Raw genomic sequence first — 25,591 nt, 5'->3', positions numbered from 1 at the left:
GACTTCACTTCCCGCCGCGCCCCGCGGAGGAGCGGGGCCGCCCTCCCGTACGGCGGCGCTGCGGCGTGGGCGCTGGTAAGGCGCCGCTCCGAGCACCGGGCAGGAGCGGGCGCTGCGCAGGGCTCGGTGAGCGTCGCCGGCAGCGGCCGCCGGCCGGTACCACGCAGCCGCCCGCGCACCGGGAGCTCTGCCCCGGCTGGGCTCCCACCCCGTCCTGTGCTGAAGGATGCGGGCGCTCGGCATGCGGAGCGTGCAAGTGGAAACGCTCTACCCGCTGTTTTCTCAATTAAATCAGAAAAGTTTTGTTCGTGGTAGCTGGTTTAGGAGAAGTGGGAACTGGTATCTTCTTTCTTTTGAAATGTTCCTGCTGTATACCTCAGCCTTCGGGGTTGGGCGCGGGGCATTCCCGGGGATGAGCGTCCGGCCTGGCGCCTGCGAGCCTTCGGGCACCGGCCACGAGCCTTTTTGGGTACGGCAGTGTGGGATTGAGTGCACTCGGACTTGGGGCGAAGGTTAAGGGATTGGTTGAAACCCGTTTAAAACTCCAAAGTCAACAGAAACTTCTTAAGATGTATGACACTTCCTTTTTGTATTTTAGAGCTACATCCAAATGCTATCACGGTCATCAATCGCTACTTGCCAGCAGAGCAACTGAAGTCTGTGGACAGACTCGTTTCTCTTCTTGCCTGAGGCCAAGCGCCCAAATGTGGTAATCAAAAATTGCTGATCTTTTTGTGTGCCCATATCTGTCTTTCGGGATCTGAGTGGAACCTTGAATCTTCACTGATCTGAAGGAGCGTCCTTTAAATTTCTGTTGCTTTGCAATTATTGCTTGAAGGGAGTTAAACACAAACACAGTGGTCGCAGTTGCTCCTACAAAGAGCTGATTAGGGCAGTAAATGGAGCATATTCTCCGGTGGATTTGCAGCATCGCCAGTGACTTCAGAGCCGGCAAGGCAGGTTGTAGCTCATCAAAGTACACATGGACATCCAGAATCCTGCAAGAATGTAAAATGGATGGAGTTCTTGAATATGCACTGTAGACAGTAGTAAAATTCATGGTGCTCTATCCCAATTCTCATCACCTGTATTAAAAAAACCCCGCAGTTTGTGTTGAGACAAATTATCTTTTATTAGGCAATACATTTAAATAATCTGTATTTTGTAGATAATATGTTTAAAATAGTTTAAGTGATTGCATTTGGAGGTTTAGATGTATCTTCACTGCAAGTATGTGTATACATACATAATGTGTGAAGTCTCAAGAGCTCTTTTCCCTTTTTTCTCCTTCCTGTGTAAGCAGCATCCAGCAGAGGGTGTGCAGGGTAATGAGGCGCCCTTCTTTGATTATTCAAGTAAATGTTACCAGTAAATCAGCAGGATTTATCTCCCCTTCTCTCTCATTGCATAAACTGTTTCCTCTTTGCTCAAATATTTTTAACAGTCTGCCTCACTTGTAGAAGCTTGTGGAAGAGCAGGCACTTCTCAACACATGTATATGTGATTAAAATAATATCTGGTGGGGCAGGTTTGTTTGTTTTTATCTGCTTTGTTTTTAAACTAATTTTAACTTTGTTGTCTCTATAGGAATCAAAATCATTTTTCTTTTTCTTTTCCCCTGGGAGGCACTGCTCTGTAGCAGTTTCACTGAAGTTGCTGTATGCTCACAAGGAGGTCTGCATCATTCCTGGTGCATGAGAAAGAAAAACAGTTGAAATTTTTAGATCTGCTGAGTTTGAGAAGTTGTGAAATACCCTGTTGTTTCAAATGTGCATAATTTTTTGGAAGTATATGATTGAAAAACTAATTATGAAGCCCCAAGAGGCATGATTAGTCACTTGGTCAAATAGGACTAAGCACTCAGTTAAGGAGTGAGTCTGGTTGATAATAAAGTCACCCCCAACTCCACCCAGACTGGAAATATTAAGAAATATTAATAAGTATTTATTTTTAAAATAACCACTGGTAATTCATAGTTATACCTTTGTGTTACCATTATCTTGATTTTTTTTTTCCTTTCTGTCCTCAGTTGCCACTTGCATCTCTTTTGTGTAAAGTGTTTTGAGTTTTGGTAGTGTTTGGTGGTGATAATATAGATTAGTAAGGCTTTACAGAAGAGCATTTGGAATTAATGGTCAGATGTTGTTTAGATAAGCTTCTAGGTACCAAGCAGAAGTAATTGTATGAAGTTAATTGTTTCCAGAATACTTTTCTGCCTAGTAATGTAACAAAAGCTGCACATACTGTTCCTAATATAGGCTATTTTTGTCTTTATAGCAGAGACTTTACAAGTAGGCTTAGTGATTGGAGATGGAAGAAGTTAGATTTGTAGCTGGAGATCAGCCAAATATCAAAATATTTTTTTCCAACGTGTTCATTAAATTAGGTTCTTGGACAAAAGTAACTGGTTATTTCTGTTCTTTTTGTTGTTTTTCTTCATCTGACATCTCACTCAGAATTGATACTTTAAAAGAATTTTACTCATCAGTTAAGTGGTTTAAAAATTTTTTGGGGTGTAATTCACTGTTAAAAAATCTTAGAACAGTTATTTTCTCCTATATCTAATTTTTCTTCTATGGCTGTGACTGCTCAGGGTTTTAATGACAACATCAATTAATTTAATTAGCCGATTTCAGGTCTGGCTAGGAGTTGATGTGTGTACATTCTTCTGCATGTTCACCTGCAAAAAGCTGTACTAAAGATGCTGTATTTGCTTATTTCTTAAAATTTCTCAATTAAACTGAGGATCTCATCTGTACTTGTACCAATGACAAAGCTGTAAAGTCTAAAAGGCAGTGCTCCACAGGGAAACGAAGACTTCCATGTTGCTGTTCAGCATGGTTATTGAATGCATTGTTTCTTTAAGATTTTTTTTTCTGAAAAACAGTTATGCTGCTACAAAAATTAGTAATTTTTATTGTAATTCACTTTTATGTTAATTTCCTTAAAGATGAAAGTTGAGTTGTTTTGATTAATAATCAAATTTAAAGTATTCCTGATTGTGACTGAACAGGGAGAAACTCCTAATTCTTTCAGGCAACATTTCTTGCTGTCATAACTTCAGGATATGATCATCTTACCTGATAACAAGAAAGGGTGTTTGCCTGTTTCATTAACAAACTTCAGTTAAACAATCGAGCAATGACTCCCTTCAGAAAATGTGATTTAGGCTTACAAGTGATTTAATGCATTTTGAGCTTTAAGTAGCCATGTTGCCAAATAATCTTGTGATCTGTGCATGACATAACTCTCAGGGATGTACCTGCATGTCTCAAGGGAGTTCATTCACATTTAACATAGATTGCAACAGGAAACTTCCTCACCTACCCCACTTGCCTTACATTTTTGGAATTTATCTGCTAAAATCGTTCAACTACCACTCAAAGGCTCACTTTTTCATAGAAAGGCTTGCATATCTAGATTTTACTGATGTAAGATCATCTTAGTCATCTGACTATAGTTCCCATCTGTGCATCTTTTCATGTTTTTATTGAGATATTTAGAAAGCCAAGAAAAATTATGTGACGAGCCTAGCAGCTGAATCATTGTATTTTATGGTGAATATCAATGCTGGCATAGGAAATGCAAGATACTAACTCAGGTTTTTTCAAGTAATTGAGGGAGGAAGGGGATTTGTAAACAGCTTGCAATGTAATAATGGAATCTTTATCCAAGCTTTTCTATAATTTAATAATAATAATTCTGAATTGTGGTTTGGGGTTTTGGAGGACTTTCTATTTGTTTTTATTTACAATAATGCCTTTATGTAAATTACACATTTTGCAGAAATTGTCATGATGTCTTAATTTTCATGTATCATAATTATTATCTTATTATATCCTATATATGTTAATAATTATGGATTATGTTCTAAAAAATGCATACATATTTTCAAATAAAAACCAGTAAAAACTTGTAGTAATTGAAGTATAACTTGGAATAGTTTTACTTGCTGAGCCACATTAAAAAAAACCCCACATAGACTCATTAGCATTAGAAGAAGTTTTGATTCTTTTAATAGGCCTAAATGTTAGATTTTCACTGTATGGCAACACTTCCATGTCTTCGTAACATTACAGTTTCAGCAGCCAAAATCAACAGTGATTTTATGAGGCATCATCAACAATAAGGCAAACTCGATTTTATTTAAACTTTGACAAATAAGAAATTTTAATCTTTTTACCTTTTTTTTCTGTAGGCTTAAAATGAATAAACAATGCCCTTTTTAAAGCATGACTCATTCAAAAGTACATGTTAAATGAGGAATTGTTCATTTAATTGAAGTGATTCCTTTGCCAGTCTTTGTATTGATGTGGACAGATTAATAATTTTCAATTCACAGTACAAGACTTCTGATCAAATACTACCATTTTCCTTAAGATAGAAATCTTTGGTTTGCAACCTGTTTGCACAGAATGTTTTCTAGTAGTGTCTTATGCCTGTTCTTTTGTAACTATGTTTTGGATTTCCAGTGCATTAAATGTGTGGTTTTTATGGAAGCAGTATTGCAAAAAAAGAAGAGAAAAAAGGCAGGAAAAAATAGGACTTAGAATAATTTTAAGGAAAAAAGAACAAAAGCCCATCAGGGTAAAAGTAGTAGGGGGAGTGTTTCATTTTACTCGTCTCAAAGAAAGCTTACATTAACAAGAATATGCAAAAAACCCCACCAAAAATACTAATACTAGCTACACACATTTGTTTTCTTTCTTTATTGATCCTTTATGAAGATATTCTAAGTAAAGTAAAATATAGCAATATAAAATAGAATTATACATGTAATAGAAAAATCTGAATCACTTTATAATTTCCATTGATAGCAATTAAACATATATAACAATTACATTTCAAAGACAGCAGTGAACAGGGATCAGGAGAATAAATGGCAGAAATGTTGGAAAGTTTTATGTGAACTATGTTTACACTTAAGAAAAGATATTTAATTTCCTATTTAAAAGCATAACACCATAGTCATAGTTCCAGAGTGAAATCTTTTGAAGAAACTGAGTAGGGTGAAAAATGTCAATTTTACTGAGAGTATATACCCACTGGAAGAAGTGGTTTCATTACTGATCATTTCTTGCTTGCATTTGTAAAGGTACAGTATCAGTCTTAGGTTATTGTTTTACTGTGTATTTGTTTTCTTTCCCCTCCCTGATAGGACTTTGAAATGATACTATGTAATTTATTTTTTGACTGATTTTATTCCGGTAGCCTACTTCGGAATTATTTGGGCTTTCAGCACACTGAAGGGATGTTGCCATTTTCTAAGAAGCATTTGAATTGATATTTTAGTGAATGATTTTTAGTAAACCTGTTCTTGGTTATTTGACCAGTCTGTCATGTAAGTGACATAAACAGTTGAATTACTGCAAAACTGTAATTTGGGTTAAATGTATTTTCAGGTCTCTCAACACAACAAACTTCATTACAAGGCTTTCTGCTTTATGTCTGAGGAAAAACAAGATGCAACGCAGGCACCAAAGTAATAGACGACCAACGGTTCCACTTGGATCACGGATTTTAACTGATCCTTCTAAGGTCTTTGAGCATAACATGTGGTGAGATGTTTCTTCAAGGATGATTTTTGTATCATTTTGTACACTGTTTGCTCTAATGAATAATGGTGCGAGTGTCTAAAACAAGGTGCTGTCAGAATAGGCCTATGAAGGTAGCACTAGAGAAAACCTGAGACTGTCACAAGTAATCTGACAGTTACAACCTCTCAGTCACTTGTGTTAAAAGCTGCCAAGCAAATAGTTAGTCAAGGAGTGAAAGGCAAAATATTATTATGGATCAGTAATCAATTAGGAGACAGAGGGTGTAAAGATAAGATAGTCCATGTTATTTAAAATGGCAGAAAATTTCTAGGTACAGTAACATTGCATACTGGATTAACGCCCTAGTCTAAAATTGACATAATTTTGAAAGGAACATGTAAATTACTCATATTCTTCTAAAGGTATACTGAAGATGTTGCAGATAATTCAGCAGAAATTTTCAGACACTGTGCAATTATCAAAAAAAGTAAATCAAATCTTAACATAAACAATGTAATAGCAGAGAAGACATCAATGTGTAAATGCTGACAAGAATAAGAATTTCCCTGATTTGCAACATCACAAAAGGTACTTTCGTGATTAATGTGTGCTCAGAAAAGAGTAAGAATGCTAGTCAACACAGTGGGGAAAATGAGACAGAAAGCCCAAGATTTCTGATAGTGGGATGGAGATGAACACAAAAGATTTAAGTGATACAGGAAGTGTTAGAAGGATAGAAGATTATCCAAGTCTATTTAGAAAGTAGAATATCTGGTCTCCCAAATATCTACCTAAGATATTTTGGAAACCAGGAATTTCTATTCTTAAAATTTATCATTAAACCCAAGGAATATTAGTTGAGAAGTGGGAAATTTAGAAGTTACACAGAATTACTTCTTTAAAAAAATTTAATGTATTTTTGAATTCTGTTACCATTTTTGAGAGCAAAGGTTTAGCAAAATCAGGAAAAGGGACTGGATGTGGCTAACAATAACCGATGGGTAAAATATCATAGGAGTAATGTGACACATTTCAGGACTTGAGTTACTTCTCACTTAAGTAGAAGTAATCTGAAATTTTTGTACTTTCCTCAGAGGTGTTCTCTGCTGTTAGCTATCAGAGAGGTTACTGGACTAGCTTTTAACTTGCCAGGGTTTTTATAATATTTTTTTATCATTCCATTTTGCTTTTTAATTTAATTTATTTCAAAAGATTCTCTGTATCATCAGCATATCAATATGCTGATGAATAAAAATTTTTAACAATATGATACAGAAGATTTTCATAAACTAGTATCTTCATTAGTCTTTCTAGTGTTTAAATTTGGGCTTAACTCATCAGTTAAGGTACACAACTAAATTTGTCACCGGTTAGTTCTAAGCTAGATGTCCCCAAGCTATGGTCCCTAACGCTTATCATTTTCAGGCTAAATTTGGAGTTGGCTATACTTCCTTGGTCAAGGAAGCTGGAAGATGTCTGATTATTGTGTTAAGCGTGTAAAGTTTGTGTTTCATAAAACTATATGCAATGTAGTTCTTAAGCATGTTCCAGGCTTAGTGCTTCCTGCTAGGTGGACAAATCCTTTACATAAAATGTAAAATAAACGTAAATGCTGATTGAAATGTAGCCTATATAATCAAGAGAGGAAAAGATTTTAAGAAAAGGGCCACCCTTTTTCTGTAACATTGGTTTTTGATCAAACTGTTTGTTTGCTTATTTTGTAATTTCCTTCCAAAAAATTCATGTGTAGCTTCAGCTTTACCTGCTACCCTTTGATGACAGTCTAACATAGTTATCAAACTTTGATGTAGGTGGTTAGGATAGATTATGAAGATGGAGGTAAAGAGACAGGGTTGTTCAGAAGGTGGATCTGTAGATGAATCTATGTAGTTCAGATGGGAAAAAAGGTGGAATTGAACTGAAGCAAAGCTGCATAGAAGTTGTGATGGTCTTGATAAATCAAGAACCTGGCTATGTTGGGGGGTAGGTCATTGTTTCTGAAGCTCATTGCATTGGCAGGGTTCTCACTAGGGAGATAAGGAGAATTAGGATGTGGTGGTAGTGCTGTATAGATTACACAGGGTGAGCGTAAGAGATTTGTCTTCTCTAACATTGATGTATGATGTCCTTTTGTTTTCTAATCATCATCTTTGTTAGTTCATAAAGTGACATTCTTTTTGTGTGAATTGGCAGGGAGACAAGAGCTGCTACCATTGCTGCTAGAAATACTAAGTAAATTAAATTTGGGGGCTAATGCTTTAGATGTCTATTGTGGTGCTTTTCTGTTATTTTGAGAGAGAAGTAATGAATGATGCTAAACATTGGAGCAAAAAATGCCTGCTTCTGTTCCGGCCAGTAATTGAGCCAGTTTTCACATTATCAGAGAGATAATTAAACCCTAAGTTAGCAAACAAGTTAGCAGAAAAAGACTAAGTTGAATAGGCTGAACTGAAAGCAGCATTGTTTGATCTTATATCAGGCCTACTCATGTTAACAGTTCCTGGTGTGGTTAAAATGGATAGCTTGCTTTGCTGCTCTCAGTGTTCAGCTTGAAACACTTCTGCATTTAAACACTTCTGTGTTTAGAATTCTTATGTGTTCTGTGTTTCTACCAGCTTGTATTGCTGAAGGTGCTGCCTCATTTGAAGCATCCATACTATGTACATAATTGCTGACAAAAAAAGGAATGTGTCTCATTTTTTTGTAGATTTTGATCAAGAAGTGCTGCCATATGGAAATTTCTATATTTACCATATAGAAATTTCTACAAAAGCACCAAAAGGGACTTTATGAATTTCTAAGGAGGGAAAAAAAAAAAAAAAAAAAGCTGTTAATGAAGATGGAGGGCTTCAGGCACCTTTAGTATTGTGTGTAGAGCCCCTAAGGGGTTTGACAGACACACAATGATGGATTAAAATTGATCAGCTAAAGATTACAGTGCAGCAAGTGATCTGTCAGAAGGGCTGACTGTGTATTATTGCCATCTGAATAGTCCTTGGTTTCAGCTTGCTGGAATAGGCAAGGTCAAAACCAGTGATAGCAGTGAGGGAAGCAAGTCTTTCCAAGAGGTTGTCTGCCTGGTAATGCTTTGGTCACTCCATTTTATTCTACTGCAGCATGTCTGTCAGAACCATGACACTGCACAGGAACATTTGGTATATGAACAAATACAGGAAGGGGAGAGGCAACCTGCTGGGGACAATAATGAGAAATATTTCAGTAGAGAGGCGGAAATCAAGTCTGAGGCAAGCAGACAAATACATACCAATTAGTCTCCCACAATTAACAAAAGAGGAACAGTGAAGGTCTAAGAATTAAATTACCTATATGTCACCAAGTAAGGAAAAGGAAGATGCTCATTAGCTTTTAGAGACAATCAAGTTGGCACCTTCTTCCTTTTCCCATAGTAACCAATGGAATTTTAGTAATGGACTTCCAGTTAGCTGATTTCAGTAGGATTAGGATCTAATTGATTACTTGAATTATATTATCTAATTTAATCTGTTCAGACTGGACAATTTGGAGGGAGAGCTGATTGGCTTTTGCACATTTTTGGGCACTCCCCATTGTGGTCTGATTCAAACCAGAATCTACAGGGAAGGCAGCTCAGTTATCATGGTCAGATCTGGGCTTGGTTCTGTGACCATGGATTAACATAACATTTAGGTAACCACTTTACACAAGTATAGATGGCATGGATTTGGAAACATTGCAGCACTGGTTGACTTTTCTTACAAATGTCTCATTCTGGTTTTTTGTTTGTTTGTTTTTGTTTTTTTTAATACTACATATCTCTATTCCTCAGAAAAGTAAAATCCTGTCCCTCAATTCCACCTGTTACAATTGAATAGGTAGATTATGCTCCCTGTTTCAGAACAACTGATTTCTTTGCTAGTCCTTAGTTCCTCATCATAAACACTATTAATGTCAGGTGTTTCTTGCATTACGGTGTCTGTTGGTATTATTGTGTTCAGCTAAATATAGTTCTAATGGGATACTCAATACACTCCTGTAAACACACTCAATTTGCAAGATATTTACAATCTTGTTATTAATAAAAGAAATTAATTCTACTTTAGTCTCTTTGCAGCTGGGACATGTTTCTAAATCACTTAACTTTCACCTAATTAGTGATTAATTTTTATCTATCATACACTGAAATTTAGGTTTTAACTGTCAGTCTCCTTGTGGTCATTTGCTTGCACTCAATAAAAAAAATGTATTTGGGACAGTGTAGCTAATTCATTACTGTTTTTACTGAGAAAAAATATTTTAAAAAACCCTATTGAAAAGCTGTTGCTTCAATTGACTTCTGTAGGGACCACATGCAATGGTCACAAGAAGAAGAGGAAAATGCCAAGAAAAAAGCAACAGAGAACTCTCTTGTGAAAGTTCAATCGGATGACCAAGGTATGGTATAAAAGATTATAATGCTCTTTATTAAAACATTTGAAGATGCTGTAGAATTCAGGAATACCCTTTTTATTTCTACATTCTTTTGTCTACATTATTAAATTTGTTTTTTGTTTTTTTCCCTTTGTTGCCCTAAAAAATCTCAGTGTGTTTTTCCTAGCAATACACTTATTTGAACAGTTTTCCCATTAGAGTGGCAGCAAACTCTACGTAAAACATGTGCATCAGTATGGTGCAGTTGTTCTGACCCATTTCACAGTCCTCCAGAATACAACTCCTACTACACAAGGCTTTTATAGCTTGGTTCTGGGGATGAAGATTCCCATGTACAAATACTTTTCAGTGATTTGGGAACTATTTAGAGAGCTTGTGTTTGTTCATTGCACTGTATTTCTGTTAAATGCCATGAAACTTGCAGTGGTCCCAGCTGGTCCAGCTTGCTGCCTTTGCCAGGCTGAGCTGGGAGTGCTTCAGGAATCCATGTGTTCACTTTGTGTGGAAGGTGTTCCAGTACATCCTGCACGGTCTGCTCTCTAAGGGATTAAAGAGTTTTGTGCCTGTCTTCAGAAGGAAATTTAATGTATTCTGGGTTTCTGAAGAGTGAATGCTCTAGTTTCAAACTGGCAAACTAAACCACAGACTAAACTCTAGGGTAGTTATGAATGCTAAAGCTGGAATATCAACTTGATAGTAGTACAGAAGACTGGATTCTTCATTTGTTGTTCTGTTAGAAGGATATTCTGAAAGTAGTTACTTGGATATCTTGTGCCTCAGTTTACTTAGCATGTCTTGGATCTGTCAGATAGTGTTGTTATGATCCTATGCCTTGGTGTAACTAAGGCACATGTTGGAGTTTATTTGAATTACCTGAGAATGTGCCTTGCATTGTGTGCCCTTCATCACTTTGAATACTCTGAGATTGTCAGCCTGCCTTTTTCTGTTACCTCTCACATTCTTTATCTACATACAGGAGTACAATGTTTGTTTTTCAAAAATTAAATTTAATATTGACTTGATTTGTATAAAAAGCTGAAAAAATCTCATAATTGAAAAGTAAGCTGTGTGGCTGTGTGCTCATGAAACCTTGCATTCTTCATCTACAATCAATTAGAAGTTAGTTTGTGCTGGTGAGAAATTGAATAATCAGGCATTTGTCTACTGCCATGAAACACAAGAATCCAAGGACATTTCCTATGAATGCTCCTCTGTTTAGAATTTGAATAGGTGAGCATTGCTGGTAGTGTTCCTTCAGAAAGCTTCAGCTTCATTCTGCAAATGGAAGTACATTTTGGCCTATTTGTGTAAACAATGAACCAGACCAAGACTAATGAGCAGGTTATTTTGGGGCCTTGAAAAAACTACAGTAAGGGGGGAAAAAGACAGATTTCAACAATGCTATTAGATTACTAAAGAAGAAGAGCTTTGGTGAGTCTTTTTAAAACAAGAGCAGTGTAACTGAATGAACTCATGATAGGAATTTGATTTACATATTAGATGTGCAGTTTCTTCTCAGGCATGTTTGCTAGCAGTTGAAGATCCTGTTATGGAGAAAATTCAATTGACAAAGTAAAGGTTTTTTTGGGGTTTTTTTGTTTGTGGGGGTTTTTTTTGTTGTTGTTGGTTCGTTAGTTGGTGGGTGTTTTCTTGTTTTTTCCCTTGTTTTTTTTTGGTGGGTTTTTTGGTTGTTGTTTTGGTTTGTTTTTGTTTAGTTGGGGCTTTTTTTTAGTTATGTAATGTTTACATGCTTTGGAATATTTTGTGGGTAGGCTAATTAAATACACAAAATAAAATAAAAATTCAATAATACTGCATGCATGTTATTACACAGAGATACAGGAATGACCTGTGCAACAATGCAAAGTGAAGTGTTCCTTCACTTAAACCCATGTCATTCCATACTAATATAGTTTGAAAAGCTGACTTTAGCTATTTCTTTCCTTCAGTTCTGAAATCTGGAAAACTTGATGTGAATTTAAGTACGAGGGTTCTGAGCAGACTTGTAGGAAAATTGTGACTATAACAAGGGGTGATAACAATTAAAGAATCTTTTGACTAGAAAGGTTTTGGTTTTTATACTGAAGCCGAGCAACCTATAAATGTGCAACTTAAACTATTGAAATCTGATATATATATGACCTCAGTCTGCTCTGAACTTTTAATATAAAACAGGCCTGTACAATTACAATTACATGGCTGGGTCCTGCCCTTTAATAATACAATTGGATGTATTAAATGTTAATTTTAAAAGATTATGCAGATTTCTAGGACAAGGCATTCTGCCACCTCCTTACCACTTCCCACTGCCTGTCTGTGCCTCTAATGATAATTCTCAGACTTGTTTATCTCTGAAAAGCTGTAGCAATTTAGGAAATAATATGTTAAGATTTAAAGAGAGTAGTAGAAGTGCACAGTACATTTACTCTGTACATTTATATTAAAATAATTAATATGTTGGTGTGAGTTAGAACAAAATAGGAAAGTCAGCACATTATATGAGGTACACTTTTGCAGCAAGAGATGTCAGGGGTAGCAAGATAGTTCTGCTAATGCTTTGGAAATAAGGAGGAAAAACAAGAAAAAAAATGTTTGTTACTTAGGAGGCATAAGGAAAGGAAAACCATCAACAAAAGGGACATTGAAAAGCTGTAATTCTTATCTTTTTATCAGCCTTCCTTTGAAAGGGTTAGCTAGCTTCAGTCCAGTGACTAGCACAATTAGTGCTAGTGAGAAGGAGGAAAGATTTTGTTCTTGAAGTGAGAAAGAGCAGGTTACAAAGTACGTCCATAGAGTACATGGATGAGTGGAAAAGGAGAAAAGAGAATATTTGCTTTTTTAAAAAGGAGGTGGGAAAAAAAGAAGAATCAGATAATTGGTTTTTGTTCCTGGAAAAATACTGGAAGAGTACATCCAGAGCTTGCAGACGTTGAGTTCAGAAGAACAAAGAAGATGAATACTGGCCAACAAATATTTTTTCAATAATAAATCGTGTAAAATCAAGCTAATTTCCTTCTTGGAAAAGGTTACAAGCCCTGGGGATAAGAGAAAAGCAGCAGATGTCCTGAAGTTTATCCTTAGTCAGCCTTCTGACTTGTTTTACTTGACATTTTCATAAGCAAGTTAGGCAAGTGAGAGCTAATGAAACTACTTTTGGGTGAATGAATGCCTAGAGAGATCCTTTCAGAATGGGAGGGTGTGCTGGGCAGAGGAGTGTTTTATTCTGTGTCCAGTTCTGCTTGGTATTTTCATTAGTGGCCTCGGGAAATTCGAGACTTGAAGATGATGTTAAGTGAAAAAACGTTTTAAGTATGGTGAAGGACTGGATTAATATGCAGAAAGATGTGGACAAATGGTGGGAAAAAAAATGTAAAATATATAAATTTGCTAAAAATAAGTGCAGATTTCTTTGTTTCAGAATAATTCCTTATGAAAAAAACTAGGTTTTGGAACAATTGGCTTGGTAGTCATTTTGCAGAAGAAGATCTGAGAGTTGTGGTGAATCACTAGCTGAATCAGCAGTGTCATGCTGTTGCGAAATGGCAAGCTGGGAGTTATAAACAGGATTACAACCTAGAAGCCTCATAAAGTACTCCTTTTGCTCTGCAATGATAATGCCTTTGCCAGAAAGCAACACCCAAAAGTAGTAAATCAATTGGAGAGAATCTAGACAAGAAAAGTTGAAATTATCAGAAGTCTAAAAATCAAAAAGAAGATAGTTTTAGACAATCTAGAAAAGAGATTGTTTATGGAGGCATAGTAAAATACTTCAAATATGTAAATAGGTGTTGCAAAGAGAAAAGAGAGTAATCTTTGCTTTGTTTGCTTGATCCCTAGCTGGGACAAGAATTGCTCGACCTAATTGCAAGAAGGAAGTTCTTAAGTAGTGGAAAGCTGTAGAAAATTAAGGACTGTAATATATTACTGAAGAAAGTTGTATGTGAAAGGTGGTGTTTTAAGAATAAGTTGGACAGATTTTTGTGGAGAAGGGATATGAATTCCCTGACTCTGTGAAATCCCTTCCCGTCCTACTTTATGCCATTCTAACACACAGTCAGAATGCTTTGTGAATTAAAAGTGAACACAAAAGTCTGTTGAAGGACTCTGAAGTGTTTTGAAAATAAGAAAGCAAGTATGTTCCTTCTGTATTGTTGAATGCTTACTGTCTATTTGCTATGCAGTGGCATTTATCAGTCCAGCTCACTATTTTTTTAATAGGTGATGAGGTACCAACAAATTTGCAATTGATTACAGAATTTCATAAAGAATGAATGTAATTTCAATTTACTATTTCTTAAATAATTGAAAAGATGCATTGTTTTTGTAATTTGAGACCTGAAAGCTTGTCTAAGAATCTTCAGATTGCATATTTTGGTGGTGCTGTTCTGTGATGTCACTGCATTTTAAAAAATATGCTGTAAGCCTGTCTACCCTTTCCTAAGTGATATAAAATCTAATTAAACCTTCACAGGAGTTACTTTGAGCAGAAGTTAAGGTGAGACACAAAATCCATGTGTTTTAATTTAAATGTACAATGTGTGGAACTATGGATTTTTAAACTGTATATTTGAGGTCCAAATTATATGTTGCTTTAGAGTATTTTCTAGCTAAGCTCATATTCACCAGGGTTTTGTTCTGTTTTAATTTCAGATAAATATGAGAGAGAAGCCAGTAAATATTGGAATGAATTTTACAAGACACATAAAAATAACTTTTTCAAGGATCGCAATTGGCTGTTTCTGGAGTTTCCAGAAATTCTTCCAGAAAAAAGGAGACAAGAGTTCAAAACAGAAAAAATATCTTTGGAACACACAAAAATAAATAATGACAACAGCTTTTCACTCAAAAATGGAATGTTTGAAGAAGGAGAAAAATACTGGGAGAAAAATTATGGATCTGGTTCTATTGCTGTACAAGGATATGTATATAATAAAAATGAAGTGAAAGCTCTTACTGACAATCCTCAAGGTAAAAACTGTGGAGAAGAACTTGGCAAGGTAGAATCCTTCCCTGGCTGCGATGCCACTTACCGAATATTCGAGGTAATGCACTGCAGATGTTCTGCCCATCATACAGAATTCCACTTAATTACTCAAAAATCTGAGAAAGACCCTTACTAAGTATCAAGAAAGCAAGCCTTTGGAATTTTACCTACTACATTTGTTTATGGCAGAAACTTTCAGAGAAACCTAAATCTGGACTTGGTTTTCCCTCTAAAGTTTTTCCCAAATCAGAATAGGGCTAGATTGTCAGATTCCATTTTCATTGAAAGTCAGGTTTCTTATTTCCTAAGGAAAGGTATGAGTTTAAGTGCTTTGTCTCAAAGTGCAAGTACTTGCTACATTCTTCCCAAATGGTGAAATTGGACCAGAATATTGCATTTTCTTATGCAGTTTGGGAGACAGATTCTCTACATTTTAGAAAGATGTTAGGGAGAAACCAAATTATGTAAATGATTTGAGATTTGTGGTATTAGCTGATTATACCTTTTCTGTCCAACATACCTTCAAATCTAATGGGTCCTACTGGCCAACTAAATTAAGACAAAAATAACAAAAAAAGGTTTTATTTGCTCATTTATTTTAACTTTATCTTTCTCTTCTGATTTTAGGTTGGTTGTGGAGCTGGAAACAGTGTCTTTCCTATTCTGAAAGTTCTATGGTAAATAGTGTTGGATTTCCAAATATGAATGTTGTATTCAATCTTCATTTTCACCAAATGTTGGTGCTGGATCAGTGCTGCACGAAATATTGAGTGAACCCTTTTACCATGCTAAGATTCTTAGTGTGTCAAACCACAAATAGTATTGGTAGCATCAGTATAGGATACTCCTCATATTGCTCCACCAGGTCTTGGGGGATATTACTTGATGACAAAGTTTGTCTTTGGGTGCATTCAGGCTGAGTTCTTGTAGTTAATCAGGCAGGTGAAATATTCTCTTGTCTTACAGTTCACTGTCAAGTTACCAGGTATCTCTTCAAAAGGCCAAAATTATAGAGACCATAGATAATGGCATGTGGTCTACTAGAAAGAAGTTTTATTTTTTCTGAATTGGCTGGTATATTTCTTACATTACTTGTGGTTTTAGTGTCAAGACACAAGTCCTGTATCACATTACTTAATTCATTGAAACATCTTAATCCACTTAGTTTCCAGTTTTAGAAAAATCTGTTATGACAGCTTGTCTTCCCATCCGTGTAGGCAAGAAGGTTTTATTGGAAAGGCTATGTATGTTTCAAGGGTTGAAATAGATTTCTTTTTATTCATGCCTTTAAGAATTTGAGAACAACACAATTCATTATTCTGTAAATGAATTCGGATTGCTAGTATCATCATTATACAAAAATACTCAATTTTGCAGATACGGAAACACAGCAGGAGGAATTGAGTGGTGAACCAGGGTCATACATGAAATCCCCAATGTGTTGGTGCTGGAGCTCACCCTAGGTCGGGGGTGGCTCCGTGTGGTGGAAAAATCTCTCCTCCAACCCGTGCTTTCAAAAAAAAGCTCAATAGTCTTTTGTTGTTTGGTCTCAAGGCAGCTTATAGCAAGCTATCTAAAAATTGTCTTTGCAGGCTGCTGTGGTTTGCTCAGCAGCTCAGGCAGAGGCACACACACCCCTGACACCCTCTCTGTCTGGTGTCTTCTTCTCTCTCCCCACCCAGGGCTGGTGCTATTTTTATATGGCACATTACGTGTTAAATGTTTATAATTTTTCCCCAATGCCTATTACCTATATTAAATGGTGTCTTTCTACTCTAAACCAATATATGAGTGCCAGCATCACCAAGAACATGGAGGTAAGGAAGAAGAAAGAGGGAGGACAGGACAGGCTCAAATCCCTCCATCTTAAAACTTCTGACCCCCATGTACAAAACCAAAACCCCCCCCTGTGCAGGACTTAAACCCCCCCTGTACGGCACTCAAAAATTCTTCCCTTTACTTTGTGACTACTTCTACTACAATATCTAAACTTTTGTGACTTCTTGTTCTTCCTGCAAGGTTGGTAAATCATTCCATGGTTCAAATCCATGTTTCCAGCAGCTGTTTCCAGCTGCCTGCCAGGGTCTCAAATGCTTCTGACCTGGACCCGGAACATCCAAAAATGTCTGAGGGACATTTTGAGTTCCGACATGTTGGCAATTCATCCCACAGCAAATGCTTTGCTGTAGACAGCATGTAGTGAAAGGAGAGCTTGGTTTCATATGAAAATTTTGAAAGGAACCCTATGTAGGAGAAGATATTGTGTGGCTGTGTTGAAAAAGATGAGACAAACTTGTGTTTTCCTCACAGGAGGCATTAGTCATAGATTGGCATTTCTGATAATTAAGAACCTACAAGTTAGGTATTTTTCCTGGAGATCTCTATTCATGTGTAAATTCTTCTGTCAATCACATTGGTTGATACATGGAACAGCTTGCTTGTTGGTCTTGTATATGACCTAATGGAAAGATCTCTTACCTCTAAGCAAGCTTGGCATTATAGAACACGTAGGTTTACTCTGAATTTAATAATATAAAAATTGCCATTCTGGCAATTATATGCATATAAAAGAATATATCTATATGCATATAATTAAATGCATATAAAAACAAGTCAATGTCCAGCAAGCGCACCCTGGCTACAAAAGAAAATTTCTCTAAGGTTAGTAATGTAACTTTTAAATCTCTTCCTCATGCCTCCCTTAAAATTTACGTTAGTGTTTTTTAATACGGTGTATCATGAAAACATCCGGATCAAGCCCCATCTTTGTCATAAGTGGACTTTTTACATGGTTCCTATTCTGCTCAAAAAAAAAAAAAATCCAAAAAACTCCAACATTCTAACAAGTCTATTAGGTAATCAGCTTAACCTTTCCCAAGAAACAGACTGGGTCCAAAGCCTGGCTTGTCCTCATTCATAATAAATATGTAAATTAATCAATTCTCATGGTGGTCACAGAGCTGATAAAGGTTTTGCTCAGCAAAACAAACAAGCATGAAGTATATTTTATTCCAGAAGCATTTTCCTGTTGAACCTTCAGGAGTCACTAGCTTAGCTGTGTATACTGTGAGGTCTTACAGGTGCCAGCAGAGTTTATTGATTCCCTTCTAAAGAAGCCATCAATCCAAAATCTTAAATATATTTTTAATTAATTAAAGTTATAATGAGTTGATCGTAAGGTTATCTCTGAGTGGGTTTTGAGTAGCTTTCTCAGTTTATCCTTCAGAGGTGAAAAAACTTATACCTAAAATTACTAGTATTTGATGAACGGTACAAGGAAATTTGCTGCTGGCTGAGTCTTGGATGGGAAGAGAAGGGAAAACAGTGCTACAGGAAATTCTTACCCATCCTAGCTGGAAAACAAAGGAGATAATGGAGTGCAATAACCAATAATGTTAAATCAAAAGAACAGCAAGATGATACATGGAACCCCAAACCTCTATAGAACTGGAATGACTTTTGCAACTCTCCATCCCTGCCCAAATCATATTGCTAATTAAACTGCATGCATGGGCTAATAATGCGGTGCTCCTGTAAGAAAATGTGACCTTTTAATGTGCATTTATGCATTACAGCAACAGGACATTGTCATCAGTTCTGACAGCCCTCTGTGACCTTTTTTCTTTTCCTTTTTGCTTCCTCCCAGACAAGTCTATAATTCTTTTTGTACTAGCTGTCTGTTGGTATTCTTATGATTTGTCTGCCCTATTGGTTCATTACAACCTATGTGGCTTTCCATGTGCTAGACATCAATAAAGCATGCTTGATCAAACCTGTGGAGAGCCCCAGAGGACCCTCTGAAGTTTCATGAACACTGATACAGACTTTCATCTTACACATTAATAATTTTCTAACTGATGTTGGTTTTGTTTTCCTAGCAATACACCTGGAACCTTTCTGTACTGTTGTGATTTTGCTTCAGGAGCAGTGGAGCTGGTAAAGGTAATTCATGCACTCGCTTTAGAGTACCTTACAAGCTTGTAATTCAGGAGGCTGCCAGGAAGCCATCTTCATGAAAAAGAATGTGATGGCTTTGACAACTTTTAACTGAAGTTTTCAATATTCCAAAGAACAAAGTCATACTGTATGCAGGGAGGAATGAATACCATCAGTGAGCTTGCTTCTCAGCTTGAGTAAGATACTGGACAGAATAGGTTTTTATATGAGATGTTTTACAATGCAGAATAATTGAAGAAAAAAATGTTTCTTGAGTCACAGTAAACGTATTAACTACTACTGTTCTCTCTGTGCCTCTTTTCATCTTTTTCCTGACAGTCACATTCGTCCTATAATTCAGCCTGGTGTTCTGCCTTTGTTCATGATGTGTGTGATGATGCTTTACCCTATCCTTTTCCAGATGAGATCCTGGATGTCATTCTCCTTGTCTTTGTGCTCTCTACTATTCATCCTGACAGGTAAATGAAGACTAAAGGGCAAAGCAAATGGTTCAATCTCTTTTTTAACTGAAGGTTTTCAATAATAGCAAAAGAAGATGATGAATCTTTGCTATTTAATAAGCTACAGCATATATAAGGTATTTTAAATTATGTTTACCATTTTCAGGCTTCAAGAGAAAAGCTGGTCAGGCTAATTATAATTAGTGAGTCTCCAGTCTCCAACAAAATACAAGAGATATATTGTAACTAAGTACATCTCTAGTAGAAGTGACAGATTCAAAAAAAGGCAAATTAAAAAACCAGATTGACAGTCTTCTAGAAAGTTGTTATTTTTAGTGATCAAAAGCAAACATGCATGATTTAACACCTTACAATATTCTGATATGGACTTAGATTACTGATTTAACCACATTCAAATGCTTACATGCAGCCCTTTTAAACTAAAATGCATCTATAATTTTGTAACTTGTTTGGATTATGAACATTTGATTGAATTTTCATGTATGGTGTTGAGTACTGTTAGCCTTTGCTAGTGCCTCTTGATGTCTAATGAACCAAATTTTATGACTTAAGGTTGGCTGATTGTGAACATGACCTTTTTAAATACAAAAAATGTAAAAGAGGGCATGTAAGTTAAATTTCTTGACTCTAACTAGGTTATAAGAAGGGAAATACAAGCTGTTTGTGTGATAATACATTTATTACTTCAAGAATGTCATTAAAATGGGTTTGGTGTACAGAACAGTATTTGCCTGAGAACTGTTTCCCTGCTACTAGTGATTAGCTTTATACAGAAACCTTTCCTGTACAGGATATTTCTCCTTTCTGTTTATTCAGAGATGAGCACAAGTCACACAAAGCCAGGGTCCAAGTTTCAAAAGCAGTTAAATCAGGAGACTTCAGATCTCTGTAACTCCAGTGATGCTCCCAGGAAGAAATTGGACAACAGTGCTTCATTCAGTCACTGTGCCTGCATAAGCAGTAATTAGATGTTCTGTCGGAATTTCTGTGAACTTTTCCTATTAGTCTCTTAAGAATACATTTGAGGTTTTTGTGGTTGATTTTCTGTTTTGTTTGTTTTCTTTTTGTTGTTTGGTTTTTGGGGGTTTTTTTTGGAGAGGAGTAGGTTGTCATTTTTGGTTTGGTTTGGGTGTTTTTTCCCCAGGGCTGACATGGATGCTTTTGTGTGCGTGTGTGTGTATACACACAGAGAGATTTTCATGTAATTATTTGTGTTTTGAGACCCACTTTCAGAAGATGTCTTAGTCATTGCTGCCATCTCATAAAATTAAAATTACTGCATAAAGGAAAATGTCATTTTGCTCAGTATACATTTTTTTTCTGGAAACTTTCAAAGTGGGAAGTGAAAAAGAAAACCAAGGGAACCATGGTGCAGAACTTAGGTACTTTGAAAAGATGGAAAATAGGTGTGAGAGGGAGACATTTGTACTCAGAAAATTGTTACTTAGTAATTTCTCTCTAGGCTGTTGTGTTTAGTTTTTGATAATTGCTACTCTTGTAGTCAATTTTTAACACACTTCAATTCTGCTAGAAGGCACCTCTAAAGTTTGGTTGCAGAATTGGAAGTATTAGACTTTCTTCAAGCTGTATAATTAACGCCTTCTAGTTCTGCTGGATCAAATTTCTCAAAGCACTTTCATTTTCTGTGCACATAAACTTCTTTCTGTGTGTGCAAAACTTCCATTTATATAGACAAGGCTGTAATTCTGTGCACAACTACTGAACAGTCTCTTATTCTTAGGTGGTGCTGCCTTTTTGGTCTATGGCAGCAAACTTGATTCCTTATGTTTGCAATCTTCACCAGCATCTCATCTATTCTCTAAGGATGCAAGGGGTTGTAAATAGGTTGGCTAAGCTACTGAAGCCTGGAGGAATGCTGTTATTTCGAGACTACGGGAGATATGACACAGCTCAACTTCGTTTTAAAGAAGGTAATTCCTGAATGGTTTTGTATTTCACTGTTCATTTCAGCTCTTTTTGGAAACAAAACGTGACATGTCCTTTTTCATTACTGCTCTTATTTCTTAGGTCATTGCTTGTCAGAAAATTTTTATGTAAGAGGAGATGGAACCAGAGTGTATTTCTTTACCAAAGGTATGGAATGTTATAGTTCCATAGAATGGGTTGAGTGTTTCTCAAAGTGATTTGGATTATGAAAGCTCATCTTAAAACATAAATTTAAAGAAGGTTTTATTGGCTTAAAAAAAATATTCTCTGCTTTTAAAAAGCGCAAAGCTAACTGTTGTAAGAAAATAATTTCCTTTGTATGCACACTTGTTGCATTTGGGGTCCTGCAAGGTTGCTTACAGACATCACTGGATATTTCTCTTTAAGTATCCTGTGTGTAATTGTATGCTCAAATTTTATTATTTAAACTTGCACATGACTTCTCTGTTGAAATTGAGGTAAACATGCTTGGAAGGAGATGGCATATGGCATCATATATGGCATATATATGGCATAAAAGTCTGGATTGTCATTTGTCAGGGGAAGTAGCTTTATCTTGATAATGCATGAACAGTAACCAAATGACATGCATTTGTTTACTCAACTGTGGCATCATGAACCCTGTGAAGAAAGGGTGTATATGGATGCTGTAAGTAATAAATAATGTTGTTTGGGCCTCAACATAATGGTTTTTACTGCAATATAAATCAAGAGCCATGAAAATGAATTTCTAACAAAAGCCTTATTACAGGCAGTGTCCTTTAGCTTTCAAATTGCAAAGCAGATTTACTTCCATCTTCCATTGAACTACAGGTTGGTAATGACTAAATTCTAGAAATTACTTTTTTCTTTTTTAATTGCAATAATTCTTCATATGAAAAAATAGATGAGGTATGGAACATGTTCACCGTGGCTGGATTAACTGAAGTACAGAATTTAGTTGATCGGCGATTACAAGTAAACAGAAAGAAAAAAGTGAAAATGCAGCGAGTTTGGATACAAAGCAAGTTCCAGAAACCATTGCTATCTCTGCATAATCCTGAAGAAAGCACCAAAAGGCACCCTTGTAAATAAGTGTACTCCAGAAATGCAGTACAAAATTGAACTTCGGAAACTGAAGCAAATTTAAGTATGTGTATTTTCAGTAAATGTTGTGTTAGCTGCTGAAAAGTATAAAAAAGTTCAATAAATGTATTGAACTGAAAACCTTTCTCTGAATTTATTTTTTTTTCTATATACATACGTGTGAGAAAAATCTGGGGGGAAATAAAGGCCATTTCTGACTTCTGCTTTATATGCAATAATCTTTTCATAACTGTGACCAGGCATTATTTTGCTCCCTTGAATATGAATGGTCAATAAGTATATACTTCATTTGTGTTGAAATTCACAGTATGTAAAAAGCTTAGTCTGAAGCATAATAGTTTCAGAGATTTAGAGAAACGGAGTATCTGTTCTCACTATTACTACAGGCTGCACTGTGTTAATTTCTGAGTCACATCCTTTTCAACCATTGTGTCTTACGACTGTATTTCCCCTTTGGAGGGAAATTTCTGACTGCATAAATAATGAATACAAAAGTATTATTTTTCTGGTTTGCATGTAGCTATCATTTCACACTAACTGCATGTGATAGGTATATATATCAGATTACTCAGTGATTTTTTTGTCCTCCACTGTAACTGATTTATTATGCTGTCTCCACTTTTCATCTACATGCTCATAAGGAACATGCCAAATTCAAATACATGCATTACATTTAAAGTGCTCTAGGTTGTAAATGGAACATGTTTCATGTAGAAAACCATTACCAAAATGCCAAAACAGTTCTGAAACCAAGTAGTTAATATTGGATAGTTGTCTGGATAAATACAAACATTATTTTTACGATATGTTAGATATGCTAGAGGAAGAAGCAAAACCAGTAGTCCTAAATACATTTTATTAATAGTGTTATGGGGTAATGTAATCACAGTATTGAATGAATGCTAATTTACCTGGCAGCTGAGATATTTTTGTTGTTTGCAAAAAGAAATTGCTTTCTTAGGGATTCTATATTAGAAAGAAAAAACACAGTGGTTTTTATTGACTGGGTAGGGATACAGTAAAGGACAGGACTAGTCCTGTCCTTTAGTACTTCAAATTATTTTAAGCAGAAAAGTGAACTGCAAGCACTGTTTTCAAATGCAGAACATGATCCTGAGGCTGTTGAGCTCATATTTAAAGATTCCACTATGCCACTTTGCTATTTAAATGTAATTTTAAATCACTTTGCCACAAGGAGGAGAGAACAAGAAACAGGTGAATGAATAAAATAAATCTCTATTTAAACAAGAGTGTGGGATGCATGTTATCTATAACATGTAGTTTTGAGTCCCATTAATACAGTGACACTCAAAATCTCTTTTGTTACTTTTGTTTTAGGCTGAAGGGTAGACATGTCACAGCTCATCTTTTTGCAAGTTGTTAGTTGCTAAGCTAAGGAGGACTGGTGGTCTTCTAGGAAGAAAACCCTAAATTATCTAAATGGGGATGCCAAATATCTTCATCCCCTTTAACCCAGATGTCTTTCAAGAATGAGGTGCAGTAAGGGGTCTGATCCTGTATTTTTGATTTATTTGAAGCTCCCATTAGAGGAAGATACTGTTTTATGAATTAAGAGGCTTAGGGTAGCTTTGGTTAGCAATAGCATTAGTGTAAACTGCAATAAAACTGGTAGTAGAAATCAAAGGTTAAAACAGCTGTGTTTCTTAAAGCCCTAAGAGATTGTAGCATCCTCATGGAAAATATAAATAAATGTCTCCTTATATTTTAAATATGTTGCTGTTCTGTTTTATTAATTGTGACTTCTGAATACACATAGCTCTTAGCTAGCACAAATCATTTTCACTTGTAGAATTTCCCAGGGAAGCGATGATGATAAGTTCTTGAGCATTGTGTAGTCTTATTCATGTGTGTGATGTAAATTTTCCATTTGTAGAGGCTAACGTAATGTTTGCTTTGGCACTCATGAGGATGTATTGATTCTGGCAAGATTTTAATATGCTATGTTGTTAGTTAAACAAAAGTGTGACATCACAAATAACAAACCCTGAATTTTGAATGGCCTTAAGCAAAATCAGCTGTTTCTCTTGCACAATTTACAGTGCAAGTATTGGCTGCCTCTTTTAAAATAATAGTGCCTGATTTGGAAGTAGTAAGATCAGCTACTATTTTTAGTGTAAGATTCACAGAAGGGGATATGGAAAAAGGCATCATTCCCAATAAGAACTTCTGAAACTTAGTAGCACTTTCTGTTTTTTGGCTTTATGACATTTCAGTTTTCAAAAAGCTTAATCAAAAACATGTTTTTAAAACACTTTCAAATTATCTGTATTAAACAGAAACGACTACTGAAATAAAAGAAGAAAAAGAGATGCAGACGTCTATATAGGAAAGGCAGTTTAAACCAGCTTATTGTTAATTAATTTCTGGAGGAAAGAAAAACTAGTTTTTTAATATAGAAAAATGCACTTAAGTTTTACTTTTGACATAGGAAGTTGATTCTTTAATCAGATGTTCACCTAAATTAATTTCATTCTATAAACACTAAACATTTTAATTTGTAATTACAATTTTTCTTTCATTTTTGTGGAATTTTATTTGGTTGTTTCAAGCATGGCTTCCTAATGGAAATTAGAGAAAGGTAGTCTTGTTAGAACTGAGCTTCAGTTTCATTGGCCTTGGCTTGTTTTATGAATACCTTGTATTTTTTGGCCAGATGTACATGAGCAAAACATATATGGTATTTACTGGTTTATGCCTTGCTTAGTTTTTAAGCAAGTGTGAGGCAGTTAAAAAGTAAAGAAAATGACCAACTTTTTTTCCTACACTAATTTTGAAGTATCTAGTCAATAGCAATTGGCTCATACAAAAAAATTTGCCTTTTTCTTAGTAAAACCAAGGCTAAGGAAAAGGCTTAGAATGTGGCTTTTGCCACATTCACAAATCCACTGAATCTGAAGAGGACAGCCAAATGCAGGTGTGATGAGGAGGAACTGTAGGAACACTAGGGAAAAGTTTATTGTCTTGGAAACTGTAAAGCTAATCTGATTCTGCTAGTTTATAATGACAAAAAAGTTATAGTAAACAACCACAAAATTTGTATTAAACAGTGGTGGAAATCACTAGCAGGAATTCTGCTACTTCATTTCATTCATGATGTGATCTTTATTCACTGTTCCAGTGTGCTCTTTGATCTGCTGACATATGGTTTGCTTCCTCTTTTTCCTGTGTGTAGTGGACAGCTGAGCATTTTC

The 25,591-nt window shown here is 35.8% G+C and overlaps 1 protein-coding gene across 3 annotated transcripts; it reads left to right on the top strand.

The window, feature by feature from the left end:
• The first annotated feature begins 22 nt into the window (after positions 1–22).
• Positions 23–22,576, top strand: METTL8 (methyltransferase 8, tRNA N3-cytidine). Of its 3 annotated transcripts, none has more exons than XM_031505413.2 (11): positions 23–75; positions 599–709; positions 5,403–5,558; positions 9,856–9,947; positions 14,595–14,986; positions 15,556–15,605; positions 18,807–18,870; positions 19,204–19,343; positions 21,171–21,277; positions 21,375–21,440; positions 22,180–22,576. In XM_031505413.2, exons 2-11 carry the CDS (start codon positions 705–707, stop codon positions 22,365–22,367), a joined length of 1,260 nt encoding a protein of 419 aa, XP_031361273.2. In that variant the 5' UTR covers positions 23–75; positions 599–704; the 3' UTR covers positions 22,368–22,576. The 3 variants fall into 3 exon arrangements, with proteins under 3 accessions (XP_031361273.2, XP_031361272.2, XP_077641174.1); XM_031505412.2 differs by having other exon boundaries at positions 35–126; XM_077785048.1 differs by lacking the exons at positions 23–75; positions 599–709 and having other exon boundaries at positions 5,451–5,538.
• Positions 22,577–25,591: the final 3,015 nt, after the last annotated feature.

The sequence above is a fragment of the Lonchura striata genome, chromosome 8, assembly GCF_046129695.1.
Source record: "Lonchura striata isolate bLonStr1 chromosome 8, bLonStr1.mat, whole genome shotgun sequence".
In the NCBI taxonomy this organism is placed as follows: Eukaryota; Metazoa; Chordata; class Aves; order Passeriformes; family Estrildidae; genus Lonchura; species Lonchura striata.
This window is presented reverse-complemented; position numbering and strand designations above follow the sequence as displayed.